At 37.5% G+C, this 19,044-nt stretch overlaps 1 protein-coding gene across 3 annotated transcripts in view; it reads right to left on the minus strand.

The window, feature by feature from the left end:
* IFI44 (interferon induced protein 44) overlaps nt 1-19,044 on the minus strand; it is a 37,507-nt gene extending 18,463 nt beyond the window's left edge. Inside the window, exons 1-9 of one of the 3 annotated variants that reach the window (XM_008690675.2) lie at nt 18,897-19,044; nt 18,188-18,651; nt 15,701-15,737; nt 14,786-14,981; nt 14,482-14,631; nt 11,934-12,105; nt 10,779-10,879; nt 10,247-10,421; nt 4,270-9,361 (exon numbers count right to left, since the gene is read on the minus strand). In XM_008690675.2, coding sequence (XP_008688897.2) covers nt 9,330-9,361; nt 10,247-10,421; nt 10,779-10,879; nt 11,934-12,105; nt 14,482-14,631; nt 14,786-14,981; nt 15,701-15,737; nt 18,188-18,641 — 1,317 coding nt within the window. In that variant the 5' untranslated portion in view covers nt 18,642-18,651; nt 18,897-19,044 and the 3' untranslated portion in view covers nt 4,270-9,329. Of the gene's footprint in view, nt 1-4,269; nt 9,362-10,246; nt 10,422-10,778; nt 10,880-11,933; nt 12,106-14,481; nt 14,632-14,785; nt 14,982-15,700; nt 15,738-18,187; nt 18,652-18,896 lie in introns of those variants that run through there. The other 2 variants (XR_005834128.1, XM_008690676.2) reach the window with 2 other exon arrangements.

The raw sequence follows: 19,044 nt of genomic DNA on the forward strand, positions 1-19,044 counted from the left end.
AATAGAAAACTAGGGAAAGTAAGGTAAAAGTCACAGAATTATGGTCTGTAGCCTACAGGTTGCCAATGTCTTTCTGTATTTCTCCCACTACTCACTTATCAAAGATACTTGCAAAATCAGTTTATATCACTTAGGACCTCATGTGTCAGAGGTGTGTACTTCATAGAGTTGTAGCTGCCTGCTCCATATATGCAAATATTTAAATCATAATATCATAGAATTTCGGAGCTGGAAAAGAGCTTAGAATTAACCTTGTGAAGTCCAAGCTCCTAAGTTTACAAATAAACTAATCTTACAGAAGTAAAGAAATTAACCTCAAATCACAGAACTACTTAACGATAGAGTAAAATGTTCAATCCTTGCTTCCAAAGTCCCATTTTAATGCTACCGCCTCAGACTCTAGAATCTGGAACAATACTCTGCACTGTAGAGAATCTTATGAATAATAATCTGGAAGGATGGAAGGAATCAGTTTTCTCTGTAACTTACGATTTACATGATTTTCAGGATAAGTATATTTTCCATGCATAGAAATATGGAATGCATAGAAAATGTAGCCCAGATGAGTGCTAAATGTTTTAAAAACAAAATATGCCTGGAAAAGAAGCAAAATTAGAACAGTACAGGAGGGAGTCTCAAAAGTCCATAGTCTGAGACTTTGAAAAATATTTCAAGTCTGTGGGGATTACAAAACAGTTGCAAGTTTCTAGATACTGAGATCTTGGAATGATAACTAAGGCCTGTATGTTAAAATGCGTGCCCTTGGCATTGCTCTGATTCAGTTAGACGGTATCATTTTAATCCAGACTGGGCCCTTGATAGCCCCAGTCCACATCCCTGAAAGGAACCGCCTCACCATCCCAGCGATCGCCATAACCAAGCTTTGTGCAGAACTAACCGTCCTAAAACATTTGCATGGTCCGTGGCACATGGATGCTTAATAGAGAAGGTTGCTGAACAGGTGAAGTATCTCTTCACAGAATACTGAGAAATTTATAGTATGAGACATTGGAAAATACGTAGTTTAAAGGTACATCTGCAGGTAGTAACCAACCACAATCCTGGTGTTAATAAATCAGCCTCCATACCATTTGTAAAGAAAAAACATACGGGCCATAACTTTCTCACCCTCTGGAGCCTTGTCTTGAAAAAAGAAATAGAGATCTTCTCTGTATTTGGAAGAAAAAAATAGTCTTTAAAAAAATCCAATATACTTCTTTTTCTAACGACATTAGGTAGGTGCCAGCAATGGATTCTCCTAAAGAGAGAGCAAAATCTTGACATCCATTGCAGCTTCAACCTCCCCATACCTCAGGAAGAAAGTTATTTTTCTGTCGTCTTGAACTAATAGAAGTTCTCCCTGGTGCCACAGTCCCTGGCTGTGGATGGAGGCAAACGACCTCAGGTAATGCCCTATGGACACAATTCGCAGGCCACACATTTTGGCATCAAAGAAAGTGTTGAATCAGGGGGACTTTTTGGTCAAGCATTAGCCAAAAATATTTTTAATATTAGGAGAGAAGGATACATACATAAGTCACCATACTGTAAAGCAAAAATTATTGCTACAAAAGAGATATAATTAAAGTACTATGAAGTACCAGTGGGATACTCTATGTAACTGACAGCATGAGAAAAGTTGTAATATGCGGTCAAACTGGGCCTTGAACGTTTGTTAAATTCCAATAGGAAGAAACATAGAGACTGCACGCCGGGCTGCAGGAGTAGTGAAGGCCTGAACGTTTATCCTGTGTTTAGGAATGAAGAGAAGCCTAGAGGTTGCAGTGTAAGTCGTGGGGAAGAAAAGAGGTTATGGGATGGTCGGCTGCATCTTTGCCTCCAGATCTTTCCTCAGGCAGGCACCGGATTCCACCCAGTGTCACAGAAAAGCCCACTTCTGGGAGCCTGGGTGACTTAGGCTGTGAGGCGTCTGCCTTCGGCTCAGGTCATGATCTCAGGGTCCCGGGATGGAGTCCAGCATCTGGCTCTCTGCTCAGCAGGGGGTCTGATGCTCTCTCTCACTCTCCCTTTGTGCTCTCTCTCTCTTTCAAATAAATTAAAAACTGAAAGAAAGAAAGAAAGAAAGAAAGAAAGAAAGAAAGAAAGAGAGAAAGAAAGAAAAGAAAAAGAAAACGAAAAAGAAAAAGAAAAAGAAAAGCGCACTTCTGCAGGCTGCTTTCTCCAGGCTCCCGCCTCAGCGGGGAATGTCGGGGTGTGGCCAGTGTAGACATGGGAGGGCAGACGTGCGAGATCTTGGGCTCCTCGCTTACTCTTGGGCATGACCTCTGGCAGCAAAAGCGCCTTCTTCCCGGCTCTAGCTTCCATGGGAGAGCCCCACCCGGAGCAGTTTCACTTGTCACAAGGAAGTTCCTACTTCGCTTAGCTTCCTCCAAAGAGCTTTGGCCTCTTGGTCCAGGGAACTCTATCTTGTCACATAATTCTTTCCGTCCTAAGGGGGTAGCCGCTTCCTGTTTTAGTTGAAGGAAATTAGAATACATCACCCCAAAATATACCTCTTGGACATAAAAGTTATTTTGAGCTAAAGACAAGAAGCAGGTAAGCAAGAAAAGCTCTCCCTAGCCTCCCCCTTTCTGCCTAAAGGTAGGCTATTAAATGCTCCCTCTACTGGAGACAGACTCCTATGAGCCCAGAGACAGCACCAGAGCAATCTGCAAACTTTACTCCCTGAGTGCCTCCCATGTATTTACCATTCCACAGCCTGCCATCCTTGGAAGCCTAAAACTGCTCTCCTTGTCCTGTCATTTCCCNNNTACAAATTTATTGTTTTTCACTGAAGATGCTACATAAGCTGGAGTTGTAAGCCACAACTTTGGGTGTGTGTGTGTGTGTGTGTTTTGTTTTGTTTTTGCAGTTGACATACAATGTTTTATACATTTCAGGTATATAACATAACAACTCAATAATTCTGTACATTACACAATGCTCACCTCAAGTGTAGTCACCATACGCTGTTATTACAGTGTTATTCACTATACTCCCTATGCTGTACTTTTCATCCCCACAATCTATTTATAACTGTAAATTTGTACCTCTTAATCTCTTTTACTCATTTGCCCATCCCCCACCCCCAACCCCTCTGACCATCAGTTTGTTTTCTGTATTTGAGTCTGTTTCTGGTGTTTTGTGGGTTTTTTTGATCATTTGTTTTTTTTTTTTTTTTTAAGATTAATTTATTTATTTCAGGGGTGGGGGAGGGGCAGAAGGAAAGGGAGAGAAGGAATCCTGGAGCAGACTTCCTGCTGAGCACGGAGCCTGACCACGTGGGGCTCAGTCCCAGGACCCTGAGATCATGATTTGAGCCAAAATCAAGAGTTGGACGCTTAACCAATTGAGCCACCCAAGGGCTCCTGTTTATTTTTAGATTCCACATGTATGTGAAATCATATGGTATTTGTCTTTCTCTGTCTGACTTATTTCAGTTAACCTAATATCCTCTAGGTCCAACCACATTGTCACAAATAGCAAAATTTCATTGTTTTTATGGCTGAATAATATTCTGTTGTATATATTTTTTTCTCCATTTATCCATTGATGGGCACTTAGGTTGCTGCCATATCTTGGCTATTGTAAATTATGCTGCAATGAACATAGGGGTGCAGATATCTTCTTCTATGCCACAGCTTCGAGTTACTCGCTGAGGCTTCTCCCTCGGGATGTGCACTGTGCGTGTGTTAATAAGCCATTTTTCTCTTTCTGATATGACTTTTGTTATAGAGCCCCAGCTAAAAACACTTAAGATGGGCAGAGGTAAAGCTTCGTCTCCCATACTTGGCTAATCTATGGTTTGCTTCTCTTTGATTTGACTTCTCGGCTTTCCATCACTTGCTTAGCCAAATTTCTACATTAAATTACATTGCTTAAACGACCTGGAGTTCCTTCTATTTTCTGCCAGAGTCTCATGAATGCAGATTGCCATTAAGACTGACTATTAAAAGGAGGAATGGCTTCAGCTCCGCCTTTCTTTGCCTTTTCCTGCATTAGTTTCCCACATTTAAAAATAGTTTTTTGTTATTGTTCCCAATTGGCATTACATGAATTGGGTTCACATCCCATCAACCTTCATGTTTTCCAGTCACTTCATTTAGTCTCCCAAAACATTATTGGACATCTACTCTGCGCAGAAACTATACTATTTGGACTCCTGCCCACAAGAAGCTCTGTGCCGTGTATGCAGTCACGTAGCGAGATAATTCACAGAGTGGGATAACGCTTGAGTGGTATCTACAAAGAGTCAGCAGAATGCCAATGGCCGAGAAAACAATTCTTTATTGGTAGGTGGTAGTTGGGAATGGGGGAGGAATACTATAGAAGGTTAGGGAAAATGAATACTGGCTAAAGGCATTTAGTTAGTGCCTACTGTGTTTCAGACGCTTTTCAAAAAAGTACATATGCTTTCTCATTCAATCCTCAAAATAATCAATGTAAGTAAAGTATCCCCATTTACCAGATGAGAAGACAAGGCAAATAGAAATTAAATAACTGCCCCCAAAGTGTGAACAAAGCCATGGAGAGAGGAGGATGCACTAAACAGCGAAGAGGAGGAAGTCACTCGGTGAAGCTCTTGTTTTAGGGTTTAAGATCAAATATGTCCAGATTAGGAACCCTTAGAAAGGGTTGGACTCAATACTATGTAGCTGAAAGGAATCCACCGTATATCTCTATGAAGGCAGCATTGGCAGGAAAACAGGGCATATTTTCATACTTTTGTAGCAATTTGCTATAGTAACTAATTTGCATAGTTCATATGTAATAATCCTAAATAAAATAGAAATTAAAATCGAGAGAACATGGCAAAGTATAATGTTTCTCCTGTTCCCCACAACTGTGATTTGTCTATACAAATTAACCCCTGTATCAGTGGGTTCAAGACTTCATTATCCAAAAGCAATATAATTGGGGATCACATTTATGAAAAGCAAGAGGCAAAAGTACCCATTTTGTGTGTTCATTGATCACCATAAGCCTTTAGTATTACATATTCAAATTTATATACTGCAGGTTAACAAAAAAGCTAAAACACGACACATTAATGTTAGCTTAAAATGCAAATACGCATAAATAGTCTAATATAATGCCAGAAACATTAGAGAACGCAGACCACAGCATTTCCAAGTACTACCACATCTTCAACAGCAGGAGAAAATTATCTTCTATTTAAAGGTTGCATACCTTTAACAAAATTACACATTTAAAATTTTTCTGTGATAGCTTTTTCAAGACTTAGAAACCTTAGCAGTTTTTATTCAAGCTTCCAAGTTCAACCTTCAGCATCCTTTCCACTTTGTAAATTGGCCAGTAGGGGGCAGACGTGACCAAGCCATTTATTATGTTTCTATTTGCTATTAGAAATTTTGAATTTGAGATACAGTATGCTCTTGAAGCCAAAAGTGTATTTCTTTTAAAAAACCGCATATCAAACAATCAAAAGCAAAAACTCCGATAATGTGGCTTTCGGTCTCTTTCATTTTCTTATGAGCTATCTAAGTCCAAGTCTTATCTTTGTTTTCAGCTACAATAAAGTTAAATTTACAGTAGGAGACACAGTATCTTATCAGTTTGTTGTTATACAAGATTAGCAATGTCCACCCGCCCCTGAGTTTCTGTTTCTACGTGCCTGCACTGATAATCTAGTTGTATATATTATCTAATTTAGTTCTTACAACATATCTATAATAAAGTGTTATCACCATCTGTTAAGATAGGGAAATGAGAGACTTCTTAAAGATCACATATCATGTAGCAGAGACCCAGTCTTGTCTAATTCTAGCGTTTGTAGATGATATAACTTCTCATTTTTTTCCGTTTTAGTTATGAAATGTATAATACATGCAGGAAAGTACATAAAATATAAATGTACGACTTAAAAATAATTAAAAAGCAAATATTCATTTCACCACCACGCTGTTCAAAACAAAGGTAAGCCCCTGACTCTTCACAACCCCAAACCCTTGAAAGGTAATTACCATCTTCATTTTTACAGTCATTTGCTCTTTTTTATCTAGAACTTTTGAGAGATTTTTACAAACCTATTCATAAGGCACAGATTCATTCATGTCTTTATTCTTTTGGTCAGTATTATATTTGCAATATTTACACTGATGTATACAGTTATAGCTCTTTAATTTTCTTTGCTATATAAAATGAAGTACTCTGTATAATATGCCACGATATATTATCTTTTCTACTATTGATGGGCATGCAGGTTGCTTCCAGTCGGGACTATTATGAACAATGCTACTACAAAAATCCTTACACGTGTGTTTTGATGTACACATAAAAAGTATCCTTAAAGTAAGTAACTGAGAGTCAAATTCCTGGCTCATCAGGTCTGTCTGCGTATCTTGAACTTTACTGGAAACAATCCAAAAGTCTGTTAATAGGTGAATGGATAAAGAAATGTAGTATATCCACACAATGAAATACTACTCGGCAATAAAAGGAAAGAACTAGTGTTACATGCAGCAACATGGCTGAATGTCAAAACACACTGAATAAAAGAAGCCAGACACAAAGAGTATATTCTGTACAATTTCATGTATACAAATTCTAAAAAATGAAAAGTAACTTAGTGACAGAGTACAGACCAGAACAAGAGGTGGAATAAAGACAATGGATTACAAAGTCACTCCGTAATTTTTTTTGGCAGGGGGAGCTAGAAACATTTATTATCTTGATTGTCAAGATTATTTCACAGGAGTGTTCATATATCAAAACTCACTTAATTTTACACCTTAAATATATAGTATACTTTATAAGTCAATTAAATCTCAATACATGTAAAAAAGAATCAAATTATTTTAGTTTGGATCTTTTTTTATTATTAATGATATAGAGTATGTTTCTCCCTACTAGATATTTGAATTTCCTTTTTCTTTAGAGCTCCTTCTCAAGTCTTTGGTTCATTTTCTTTTATATTTTAGTTTTCTTCTAGACCTGTAGGATTTCTTTGTACATCCTTTTATTAGTTCTTTGCTAGTTATATGTTCTCCCACATTTTGCTGTGCCTTTTCACTATGTTAATGGGACTTGTTGAACATAAAAATTACTGATTTCAAAGTAGTTGAATTTTCAATCTCTTTTGAGACTAAGATTTTTGTGTCTTGTTTAAGAAATATGACTTAAGAACTATTTCCTTACCCCCAAATTATGAAACCACCCTTCTATTTTACCTTCTGAAAGCCTTTTAGCATTTAGGTACTTAGTCCACCTAAAGTAGACTTTTGCGTCTGATGTGAGGGATTCAGTTTTGTTTTTCCCCATATGGGTGACCAACTGACTAGACCATTTATGAATTGTCTGTTGTTTTTCCACTCATCTGTGATGCTACCCCTATCATAGAACAAATATCCAGACATGTTTGAGTCTGTTTCTGGATGCTCCATTCTGTTCCATAAACTTACTAAGGCACCACAGTCAACTTACATTTCTTAATATGTCTCTTTATACCTGTTTTCCCACTTCATTCTTCAAGAATGTCTTGGCCATGTTTGACCCTTTACACTACTCTGTAAATCTTGAGATAATGTCAACTTATTCATGATGCTACTCTCGTTTTCAAGCTATACTTACAAATTGAAATATAGTATGTTCCCATTATAGAATCTTTATTATTATACAAAATTGGAAAGACTCAAAATCACATGGTTTATTTCTATGTAGCTATAAATCAGAAAAATGCTTAATGTAACATACATGGAATGTATTGTTGATCTGTAAGGAAAGTATTAGAACTACCCATTAACATCACAATACTAGGATAGATGAGAATAAATTATCTTTACCTATGTATAATAATAGGAGTCAAACAAATACACTAGCTCACGAAAGAAGTCGGACCCAAAACAGTAAAGAGTAAATAGTGCATAATGTTATGAAAGGGATAAAAAAGGACAAGACTAATCTATGCAATTAGAAATCAGAATAGTGGATATCCTAGGTAGCTAGACTGGGGCTCTAAGGGGACTTCTAGAATGTTCTGTTTCTTACCTGCGTTCCAGTTTCATGGGTTAAGCCTATAAAATGTATTGAGCCATATAATTATGAACTGCACACTTTTTATGTGTATACGTTACTTTCATAAAAAGCTTTTTTAAAGTAATTGATGATTTTTAGACTTATTAACAAGACTTTTTTATAATCTAAGTGAGAAACTAGATACAAAACTTCCCAAATCTATAAGATACAAATTGAGGTGCCCCTCCAGCTCAGTTAATCCAACAGCCTCTTCTTCTAATAACATGATTAACTCCCTTCTTCTAATAACAAATCACTCTTCCTGGGCAAGTATGACTTAAGATGGGAAGATCACATTCCTCTCTCTTCTGCAGATAAAGTGATTGTTCCTGGAGTAGGCATATGATTTGAACTAGATCAGCTGCAGTCCTTTTTTGGACTATTTCACAATGAAACTGGAAAAGAAAAGCCCTCTTCTTTTTTGGATTACAAGACTGAATGAATGTCAACTTGAAGCTTGGATTCAGATGGTTTAAGATTTATCAAGAATGCTAGCCTGAGAGAATGACAGCAATAGACATAAAGAAGGAACCAGAGTGTGTGTGTGTGTGTGTGTGTGTGTGTGTGTGTGTGTGTGTGTGAGAGAGAGAGAGAGAGAGAATAGCTTTTGAATCCCTAGAGTCAACCATTTCTGAGGCAGTTCTGTTCAATTCCAGCCTTTTATATGGTTTGATTATTTTTTAATCATGTAATTCAGGTTGAGTTTTTCACTTGTAACTAAAATAGTCATAATTGACAGAAAAATCAAACTATAGTGTTTGTCTGTTTTATCCTCTCAAACTCTTACCAGTATTTTTACATCCTAGAAGAGGGTTTCAGATATTAAACAAACAAACAAATGGTTTTCAGTTAAAGAATACAACATTAACTGGAAACCCAAAGAGAAGATCAAATACTTTAGAAATTAAAAAAAGGCAAAATTAAGATGACATGGGTGAAGACCAGAAGACACTGACAAATTAAAATAAACTTTTCCAAAATCACACACACACACTTAAGTTAAATTCAGGTTTTGTAAGAAGAAACTTTCATTTTTCACAGATACAGAACATAAATCCAAAGGAAATTATGATCATTTTTTCCATGATTAATGGCTTTAAAGCCCACTGTTCCTAGTTATTTGCCGGTATTATCATTTTGTAAACGTAGCTTCATCCCAGACATAAATAAAACATGCCCCTTCTGTTTCAGCTACTTCTCTTTTTCCTGTGTTTTCTTATTTCTCAATTTTCATTCTTCTATGATGAGATAAAAATTATTATTATATGAAGGGTTCACACATTTTTTTCCTTCTTTTACTCACTTGATAATTCCTTTTCTTTGATCTCTGGGAAAAGAGAAACAAAATATTCTTACTGGATTATTTAGGGAAAAGCAACCAGAAGGAGAAGGAACGTTGGGCTACTGGGGGGGTCTAAGCCAACCAGCCCTGACTTTAGGAGTGCATGCTCCATGAAGAAGAGAAGACATGGAGAAACCAAGACGGCGGAGTCAGTAGTAGCATGAGAGTTTCTTAGTAGTTTGCAAGTGAGAGAGAATAAAGGGGATATGATATTCTAATTTGATTTCTCGCAAACTAAAATAAGATTTGAGTATAAATTGAAACTTCTGTCTGATCTTTAATTAAAACAGTGCAGCATGTATTCTTGAGAGAATCTGAGAGAGAATACACATAATGTTATAGTCTGAGGCTGTAAATATGAAAGGCACATACGTCCTCCCAGCACTGATCACATAGCATTAAGAGAAACTCTGAGGTGGGAGACACATCAAGAAAGTCAAGTCAAAAAAGGCAAAAACATACGTCCCAAGAAAAGGGCAAGTTATCAAAGATCACATCTGATCAGGAACAATGCTGATCCAATCCATTTCTGGGTCCCAAGCAAAGAAGCACATTTTGAGAAAAGAGGGCAAGGATACAACTTGGGGTGTTCAGACAGTTGCAATGACAGAAGTGTATCGTTTCAAAGATTCTATCTTTAGACCCGGGGGAAAGAGAAGTCATGCAAACTCTGTAGGCTGTGCCCTAAGGGTGGGAAATCAGGAAATGTGAGGGGAAAAAACACACCCAGCCAGTGAGGTAAAGGGTAGGACTACCCACAAGACAGCGACCTACAGGGACACAGTGAACTGCCAGGTACCCAACAGATCCAAGCAGGGAGCAGCCATACAGCTGACACCTCCAAGTGTCTACACCACCAAATGCATCTACCTGTTTCCTCAAGAAGCAAATCCTCTAAGAAGTCATCTGCAGCCCACAGCATCTGTCTCAGTGCAGAGAGGATCAGAACGTCCTTTACAGGGTCCAATTCCCACTCTGAGGTATAATTACTAACCACCAAGATGTCAGAAAGAGCAAATCCAAGTTCTCTGTGGACTGTCTCTAACTGCAATATAGAAACAGTGACAAATTATAAGCTTTTGAGTGCAGAGAAATTATTTCCATTATCTGTGTAACTGGTTAGAGAGTATCATACTGACTCAATTATGAAAGGCAATCAATAAATATTTGTTGAATTGAACCTATTTGGGTTAAATTATAATAAATGGAATGATCTGTGTCCGTGTAAAGATGAATATATATTTAATTTTTTAATCTTGAGACACAAGTCTGAATTACCCAAGAAACTGTTAATTCTTAAGTTCAGTAGGTGTCCACTTTTATTTTTATTCACAGTAATATCATGTGATTATAGTGACATATCCCAGGAAATGTGTCTACAAAGAGGAACATCATTCATTACCTTGAGCTTCACAGGCATACAGCTGTATATGTCTCTAAGGTCACCTCTTGTAACCAGATCCATGCTATCCACATGAGTGAGCAAAATCACGTGGGCTACACCTAGGCCACACAGATACATGCCACTTTGATCATTAAAGACATCAGGATATTTCAGTTAATCAGCTTTCAATTATGCAACAGGCTATCTAGGGAGCAATTTCAGAGATTTGGGAAGGCCCACAACCCCTAAAAATACCCCGCTCAACTACTCATTAGTACCCGGAATTCCTCTGACATAGGAAATTCCCTTCATTGCTTTCCATGGTAAAAAATGAGGCTTCAAATGAAACCACTTCTTGGAAGAGATAACTAAAATTGATGCTACAATATTGTTGATTGGTCTCCTATCCTGTCCAAACAGTTGTTTTTATGTAGACTGGAGAAAAGAGATCTCATAAACAAGATGGGGGAGAAGAATCCTCAAGAAGGAAATAGCATGTGTCAAAGCCTCACAAATACATTGCTCTTCTGTCACAAGGCTAGCAAGCACCCCCTACACTAACCTCCCTGGCAAGGTTTCCAATTTCAGGGAGCAAGTGAATCACTCCATGCTTCTAACTTAATCAAAGTTGTGATAAACTGGCTCTCTCCCGGACAGAATGGATAATAAAGCCAAAAAAGCCCGTATGGGGCACCCTAACTCCCTGATCCTGTTTACCTTGTCCTAAATCTTTGTGCTACCCCGCCCTACCTAACATCTTACTTCCATGCTGTGTTTTCTTACTGAAATACTGTTTTCCATTTCTAATCATTTAAGGCCCAAGGGGAAATCTAGAACTTTTAGTAAATGAATCCATGCTAGGATACAGTGGTAAAAGGTAGTGAGGACTGTGCTAAACTCTTCAAATATATTGATTTGTTTAATCCTTATAATAAATCTCTGAGATAGGTGCTATTGTTATACTAACTTTATACATTAGGAAATTGAGACAGAGAGAGTTTAAGTCACGGCACAAAGTCATACAGCTATCAAGTGCTTGATTTGCTTGAACCACACTGATGGGCCAGGGAAGATTCACATATGAAATTTCTCAAATTTTTCATCCTGTTCTAAAACCATTCTACAATATAGTCTAATCGATTACCCTTAATAGCAAACTAGAATGAGACTCACCACACTTTATCAACTCCCTTCGAATTTTTTTTATCTTAGCCATCATGTCACGAGAGAGGTATTCAACAGAATTGATGTCGAACACAAATGCCGCACAATGGATTCTGTCCTTCAGCAATGGGTAGTCAATATAGTTACTATGACCTGGTGTGATTGCTTTCGTGGAATCAAACTGTAAGGTAAACATAAACCAACTTTTAATTCCATGGATACTCATGAGCACATACTATGTTTCAGGCAGTGTGCTAGTCTCTGATATTACAAGGCTAACAACCCAGTAGAGAAGACGGTCTATGCAAGTAGCTAGCAGCCTGTTCATGCAGTCAGGTAAAACTTCTGCAAGAAAGGGACACGTAATCTGGGAGTCTCAAAGTAGGAGGAGTTAGTCTGATAAAGGGAATGAGCATAGGGCCGAAAGTGTTCTAGATAGAAGCAATGTGACCAAGGTGGAGATGAGAGCATTCAGAAAGAAATCCAGTATCATCACACAGAACGCAAGGACCAAAAGTGGTCCAAAATGAGATGCGTTTACTCTTGAACTAGCAATCCCTCTGCTGGGAATCTGTCACAGGTATACTGGCAAAAATACAAAATGATGCATGTACAGGCCTATTAACTTCAGGACTATGTGTAGTGGCAAGATTCTAATATATCAATAACAGAGAGTATTTCATGACTTCTCTAAAAAGAGAACTACAAATCTGTAAGTATTTTCTTATATAGTAAAAAAGGAAAGTAAACCATAAATTTTTATATGGTTGCTTTTAAGGAAAGGGAAGAAATGTATTTGAAGGGGCAGAGGAAGAAAATGGATTCTTTGACTATGCCTTATTTTGTAAAGTTGACTTCTGACTATATTTCAGTACACCAAAACTAATTGCATGTGGTTTGGGTGTTAGTTGACTAGTAAGGGTGGGTTCGGTATTTGTCATCAGAGTTTTGGTGTACTTGCTATGATTTATGGATCAAATGCTATAATGTATTAAATTCAATTCCAAGTAATACAGGAGAGGAAAAAGTGGACAGACACTGATGACGGGCCATGAATCAAAAATTGTTGAAGCTGAGTAAATGGGAATTCATTAAATTGCTTTGTCTACATTTGCATTGGTTTAAAATTCTCTATAATAAAAATAAAAAGTTGTTTTTAAAAAAAAAAGAATACTTAAAAATAAAGTTTACCTCTACAAGACACTGCTATACTGAAGAATGAAAAACCCTTGCGTGAATAGAAACATGAAACATGTTATGTTTCTGGATAAGAACACTGGGTATGTAAAGATGTAAATCAACTTTTGATATAAAATTTTAATGTAATTTTAATCAAAGCACCAACAAATCAAACACAAACAATCAAAACACAAACAGGTTCACTTGGAAAAGTCTATTGTGAAAACAGTCAAGAAAAACAAATGCAAGAAATAAATAATGAATATGACTTGTCCAGGGAGGTATCAGTTGATTGTTATGGTAATTAGAACAATTAAATGATTTGGTAATAATAAGAATATCATTAAGGAATTGATAAATACATCAAGAGAATAAACCAATCCCTATATTTGATAGGGAAAAGACGCAAAGACATTCAATGAAAGATGCTGGCACAACTGACTATTCATTTGGAACGAGGTAAATTAATGATTAATTCAAAATCTAAATGTCTATAAAAAGGACTAGAAAGTTTTTAAAAAATGACAGAATAAGTGGCTTTCTCTTTAATGCTCCCTCCTCTTGCCTAGAACGCGGACAGGACTCAGTGTGAACATCTGGAGAGCGTAAGGATGCAAGCCACACATCCTAGCCAGCTCGGGTGTAACGAATTAGCATATTTGGTGCCAAAAAGAACAAAAACTACCTCTCACAGTTCTGAGGGCTAGAAAGTCCAGGATCAAGGTGCTAGCAGATTTGGTGTCTGAGGAGAGCTCTCTTCCTGATCTGTAGACAGCTGCCTTCTTCTTGTGTCCTCAGACGGCAGAGAGAAAGATCACCTCTCTTTTAACTCTTGTAAGGGCACTAACCCCATTCATGAGGGATTTACCCTCATGACCTAATCACCTCTTAAAGGCCCCACCTTCTAATACCATCACATTGGGGATTAGGGCTTTAGCATGTGAATTTTAGGGGGACACAAAGTACCCCATATTGAGGGTCTCATAAGAGAAAGTGAGATGGACCCTTAAAATTGATAACCTCGGAGAGCTTCCGCACTGACCCAAAGCTGCCTACCTTCAGACTTCCTGTTACATAAGAAAAATTACCTATGAGAATAAATTGATATATTGGATTTCTGTTTCACATAGCCAGAGGCAATAGAATATATAACAACATTCAGAGTTGTTATGACAGCTATGACAGAAGAATCTTTTGGATGTCTTAATTCTTTGTAAAATAAAATATCAAAAAGGAACAAACAATCTTGAACAAGTATCATTCAAGAAAATAAACGGTAATGTATTAAATTAGACTAGCATCTGCTGCTGTCAATAGTAAGCTAAAATAAACATTTTAAATATCAGTTATAATTTCTCAATGATTAGCCCAATCATACCTGGTATCTGTCAGAAATGTGGCCTTTTAAGATGTAGACTATATCATCCGTGCACAGCCCTTTTTCCCTCTCACCCAGCCCCATTGAGTCACACAGAATAAATGGCAGGGGACTGTCAGCCCTTGGATCCTTAATGGAATATGTCCTGTACTACAGAGGAGAAAAAAGCAATTTTAAGAGAACATATTTTTAATTGCAAATGGAGATAAAGTCTACAAGGAATGAAGTCGATCAGCAAAAGACTTTTCAAAACTAATGAACTTGAACAAAGCAGCAAAGGCTGAGTGATCTTGAATGGACATACCTTGTCAGATACCCCAGTTGTATCAGAGCCCACCAGAGCCTGGTGTGTTACATGGCCTCGGAAAACAGACTTTACTGAGTTGAAAAAGCTAGACTTCCCAGCTCCAGTTGGACCCAGGAGCAGAATCCGTATTTGGTGAACGAGGTCTCTACGTGGTCTGTAATTTCTCACGTCAACCAACAATTTGTCTTGGAGTCTGTTTAGACAGGACAATTTTAACAATCGACTGAGGGTAGATCACAAGAACTTACCATAAATTTTCCTAGAATTCATTTTCTTTTCTTATATATTATTATTTATTTTTGATTAGCAACTTGCTTTCCTGTTAAAAGGACAAGCGACTATCCTACTTCAAATTCTACTGTAAAAGAAAAAAAAAGTAAAAATAACACTTATAAGTAAAGCCAATCAGACATAAAACCTTTCAGATTTAAGCAACCAGACCATATAAACCTAGTAATAAATACGAACTGTGTTAAGTATGAAAATAACTTATCAATAATAAACTTCAAAAAGCATAACATAACATACGACTTTTGAAGTTTATGGAAGTAGATCATTTCTAACATGTTCTTGAAGTTCATATAAGTATTCTCTACCTACCAGCCACCCCTTCCAAAGCAATTCTCTAAAGCAACTGAAACTGTAACTTTAAGAAGTCTAAGCAAAAATGTTGACATGCTGTCAAGCATATAAAAAAAAAAAAACAACACATTAGGAATGTTTTCCCTTTACTCGGTGTTCTTTCTGTTTTAACACTGGTATTGTCAAATAGTTTCATGATTATAAATATATTTATAGCTTATTCTTGATGATCCACAAGTTATAATTTGTGCTACCAATTTGCCAGAACCTATAAAAGAGTAAGTCTAAGATAACAAACAGAATAACAGAACATTAAAACCATTGACTTACCGAGTAATCCCTTTCATGATTCTTTCGTCCAATAAATCTAGGGAAATAAAGAAAAATGAAAAGTACAAGTTGTTGAATGACTGGCTAACTGAATGAAATGCATTCACTAGGGGAAAATGCAGAAACAGCTCTTCCACGACGATAGCACAGTATAACAAAAGCAAGTGGAGAAAATTCTGGCTAATCTCCTTAACATCTCATTTGAAGAATCTAGTGCTAGAGGCAAGGTCGGCACTGTAAGACTAGATTGTCTGCAGAGCTCTTCTCACCCAATGACTCAGCAGTAGTATGTGGCTTGCTCCCACACGGGAAATGAGAACTGGGGTCCTTTCTGAATCAGAGAAGCAAGCCTGACTGCTTCTCTGGCCAGGGACAGACTTGGTAATACTTTGAAATAGTTCCTCTCCATAATTCGAGAGGTCTGAAAGGGATAATGCACAGAGACATACAAACAAAAAAACCACAGGCACCAAGTTTTCTCCGAAACCTACTATCTACGACTGGGGCTCCTGGAACTTCCAGGCCAATTGATTTTCTTCTTGGCTCCAAAGAGAACGAAGGACTCATCCCTCGCCCAATCAGAGAACAGTGAGTGGTTCAGGGGAGGGCTGAGGACCTTGTGTGAACCAACAAGACTCAGGCCCAGAATTATTTATGTCCTGTGAAGAGACACTCTTTGGTGGTGGATTTAAAACTGAAAGGATCAGCTGCAGGGCTCCTGGGTGGCTCAGTGGGTTGAGTGGGTTTCCGCTCAGGTCATGATCTCCCAGTAATGGGATTGATCCTGGGTCAGGCTCCGTGCCCCGTGTTGGGCTCCGTGCTCAGCACAGTCTGTCGTGGATTCTCTTTCCCTCTCCTCTCTCACTCACTCAGTATCTCTCTCTCTAAAATAAATAAATGATAAATAAAATCTTTAAAAAAAACCCTGAAAGGATGAGGGGTAGTGATGCTGGCAATTCTCTACACTACAAAAGAATACTGTGTGAAATATTTAAAAATATGGCTACACGTACGGAAAGAAAACCTCTTTAAATTTAAACTGAAAGTAGAAATAGTGAAGACTACATACAATGACTATAATAAAACAAGGAAAGAGTAAGTGCAAACAAAGAGAAAAGAAACCTCTTGGAATTTTACAAAAGCACTTCCTAACTTTAACATCCAAAAGGAGATTAAAAATCAAAATTGTAAATATGTAGAAAATAACAATAATATAAACACTTTATATCAACCTTGTGATAAAAGTACACTTTGTTAATAACAAGGAAGAAGGAAAGTTTTGAAAATAGAAAATAGGAACAGAAAAGATTGTAGAATCAAACCTTAGAAATATAAGAAGGAATTAACAAAACTACAAGACAAATTTTATAAATTGAAAAAAAGGATAAATTAATATAGTCATTGGTTTAAACTGTAAAATAAATAAATTACTGACTAGTCTAATCAAAGAAAACCAAATTCACAAAATGTCATGCCATAGTTCACAGGCCAAAATGGCTACATATTGTAACAAAGAGTGTTGGGAAAAATTTAGAAGTGACAGAAACTCTCATACACTGCTTGTGGCAGTGGAAATTGGTGCAACTATGCTGGAAAGCTTTGTCAGTATCCACTGAAACTGAACATACACAAATCCGATGACCCAGAAATTTTACGTTTATGTTCTTCAAAAAATACGAATGTGTGAACCAAAACACGTATACAAGAAGGTTTATAGCAGTATTATTTGTAATAGTCCCCAACTGGAAAACTCAAATGTCCACCGACAGTAATTCTATTTAAAAAAAAAAAAGTATGATGGACTCACTACACTGGCATACCATATGAAAATGAAAAGGAACAAATGACTCCAACACACATAATATGGATGAATCAGTAGGGAGGTAGGGAGCCAAAGCAGCTGTTCTGAGATACATTCACTCACTTCACAAGCAACACTCTCAGGGAAAAAAAGAAAAGTGACCCAGCCGAATTTCTTTGAAAATATGCTAATAATCTTATCTCCGGGTAAACAGACTAATGATATTTCCTACAAGGAAAGCACTTATCTCTTGAATGTCCTTAACTGGAAGCTCCTGGCTAAGGATTACTTAGAATAAACAAATACAGATTCTACAGATTTATGAGGCATGTCTTCATGGGAATTGTCATGTAAGCTGATTGTCTTAGTCTGCTCAGGCTGCCATACAAAATACCATGAACTGGGACAACAGAAATTTATTTCTCACACTTCTGGAAGCTTTAAGTTTGCTGCCTCTCTCTCTCTCCCCCCCTTCTCCTTCTACCTTTCCTCCCCCCTCCCCTACCTCATCCCCCACACAAACACACTCCAGAAAACTCTGTACATGCTACTTTTGGCCATGGTTGGGTCTCAGCAAAGTCCGGGTCACCCAGAGATAAGGACATTCTTCCTTAAAGGCATGGGTTGCCTCAAATCCTCCAAAAATTCAGGAGAGAACTCTATAGAAGATTATCTGAATAACCTACCTTCACAACGAAAAACTTCACATTCCTCAAAGGAAATAGGTTGATTTTGAGGTAGTCCAAGTTTTTTAAATGTGTCTAAGTTCATATTCACTTTTTTTTGCTCCAGATTTAGGAGGAATCCTGAATCATCCCATCTTCTATTATATTGATAAAGAAATGAAGATGGAGAACTTGCTCCCACGTCGCATTCTGAAATTTCATTCTCTTGAACGGCAAAGAGGACGATGGGAACTCTGTCATCTCTCTTGTAACTCTCTCTTATATACACCCCCAAAACATAATGTCCACCGTAAATCACCGTCACAGTAGGCCCTTGGTCACAGCATCTCTGAAGCAAATTATCTCCAGAGAATTCGTGGACAGTAGCTTTATAGAGAAGGGTAAACTGTTTTCCTCCAAAATAATTTTGCAGCTTCTTTTCTTGCATCCCAGTCAAACGAGTTGCCACTGCCATACTTCTCAATCTAGCAGAAAATCAAATGTATTTTCCATTAAATATTGAAAAACGGGTAACACATACTGGCACAAAGTTTGCATTTGTGCCTCTTATTTACTCTACATTACACATAAGATGAGTAAAAAGAGGATGAGCAGATAGCACGAAATATCATTAACTAGTTTTTCATTCTAAAATGATTTTTTTTTTTATTAAAAAAGAAGACTACGATTTGCAAGTGCTAGGAAAAGTGGAAAGCAGCAAGTCATTTACCTGTTTGTAGGACCTGTACAAGGACCGAAGCTGAGGGTAGCTGCTGGGTCTGGCCAGCTAAGCAGACACAGAAAACGGCACAGAAAATTCTTCAGCAGCCTCCGGGGTTCAGGGCCTCAGAGGAAAGGAAACTGAAACTAAGTACGGT

This window comes from Ursus maritimus, unplaced genomic scaffold, assembly GCF_017311325.1.
Source record: "Ursus maritimus isolate PB19 unplaced genomic scaffold, ASM1731132v1 scaffold_12, whole genome shotgun sequence".
NCBI classification, from domain to species: Eukaryota; Metazoa; Chordata; class Mammalia; order Carnivora; family Ursidae; genus Ursus; species Ursus maritimus.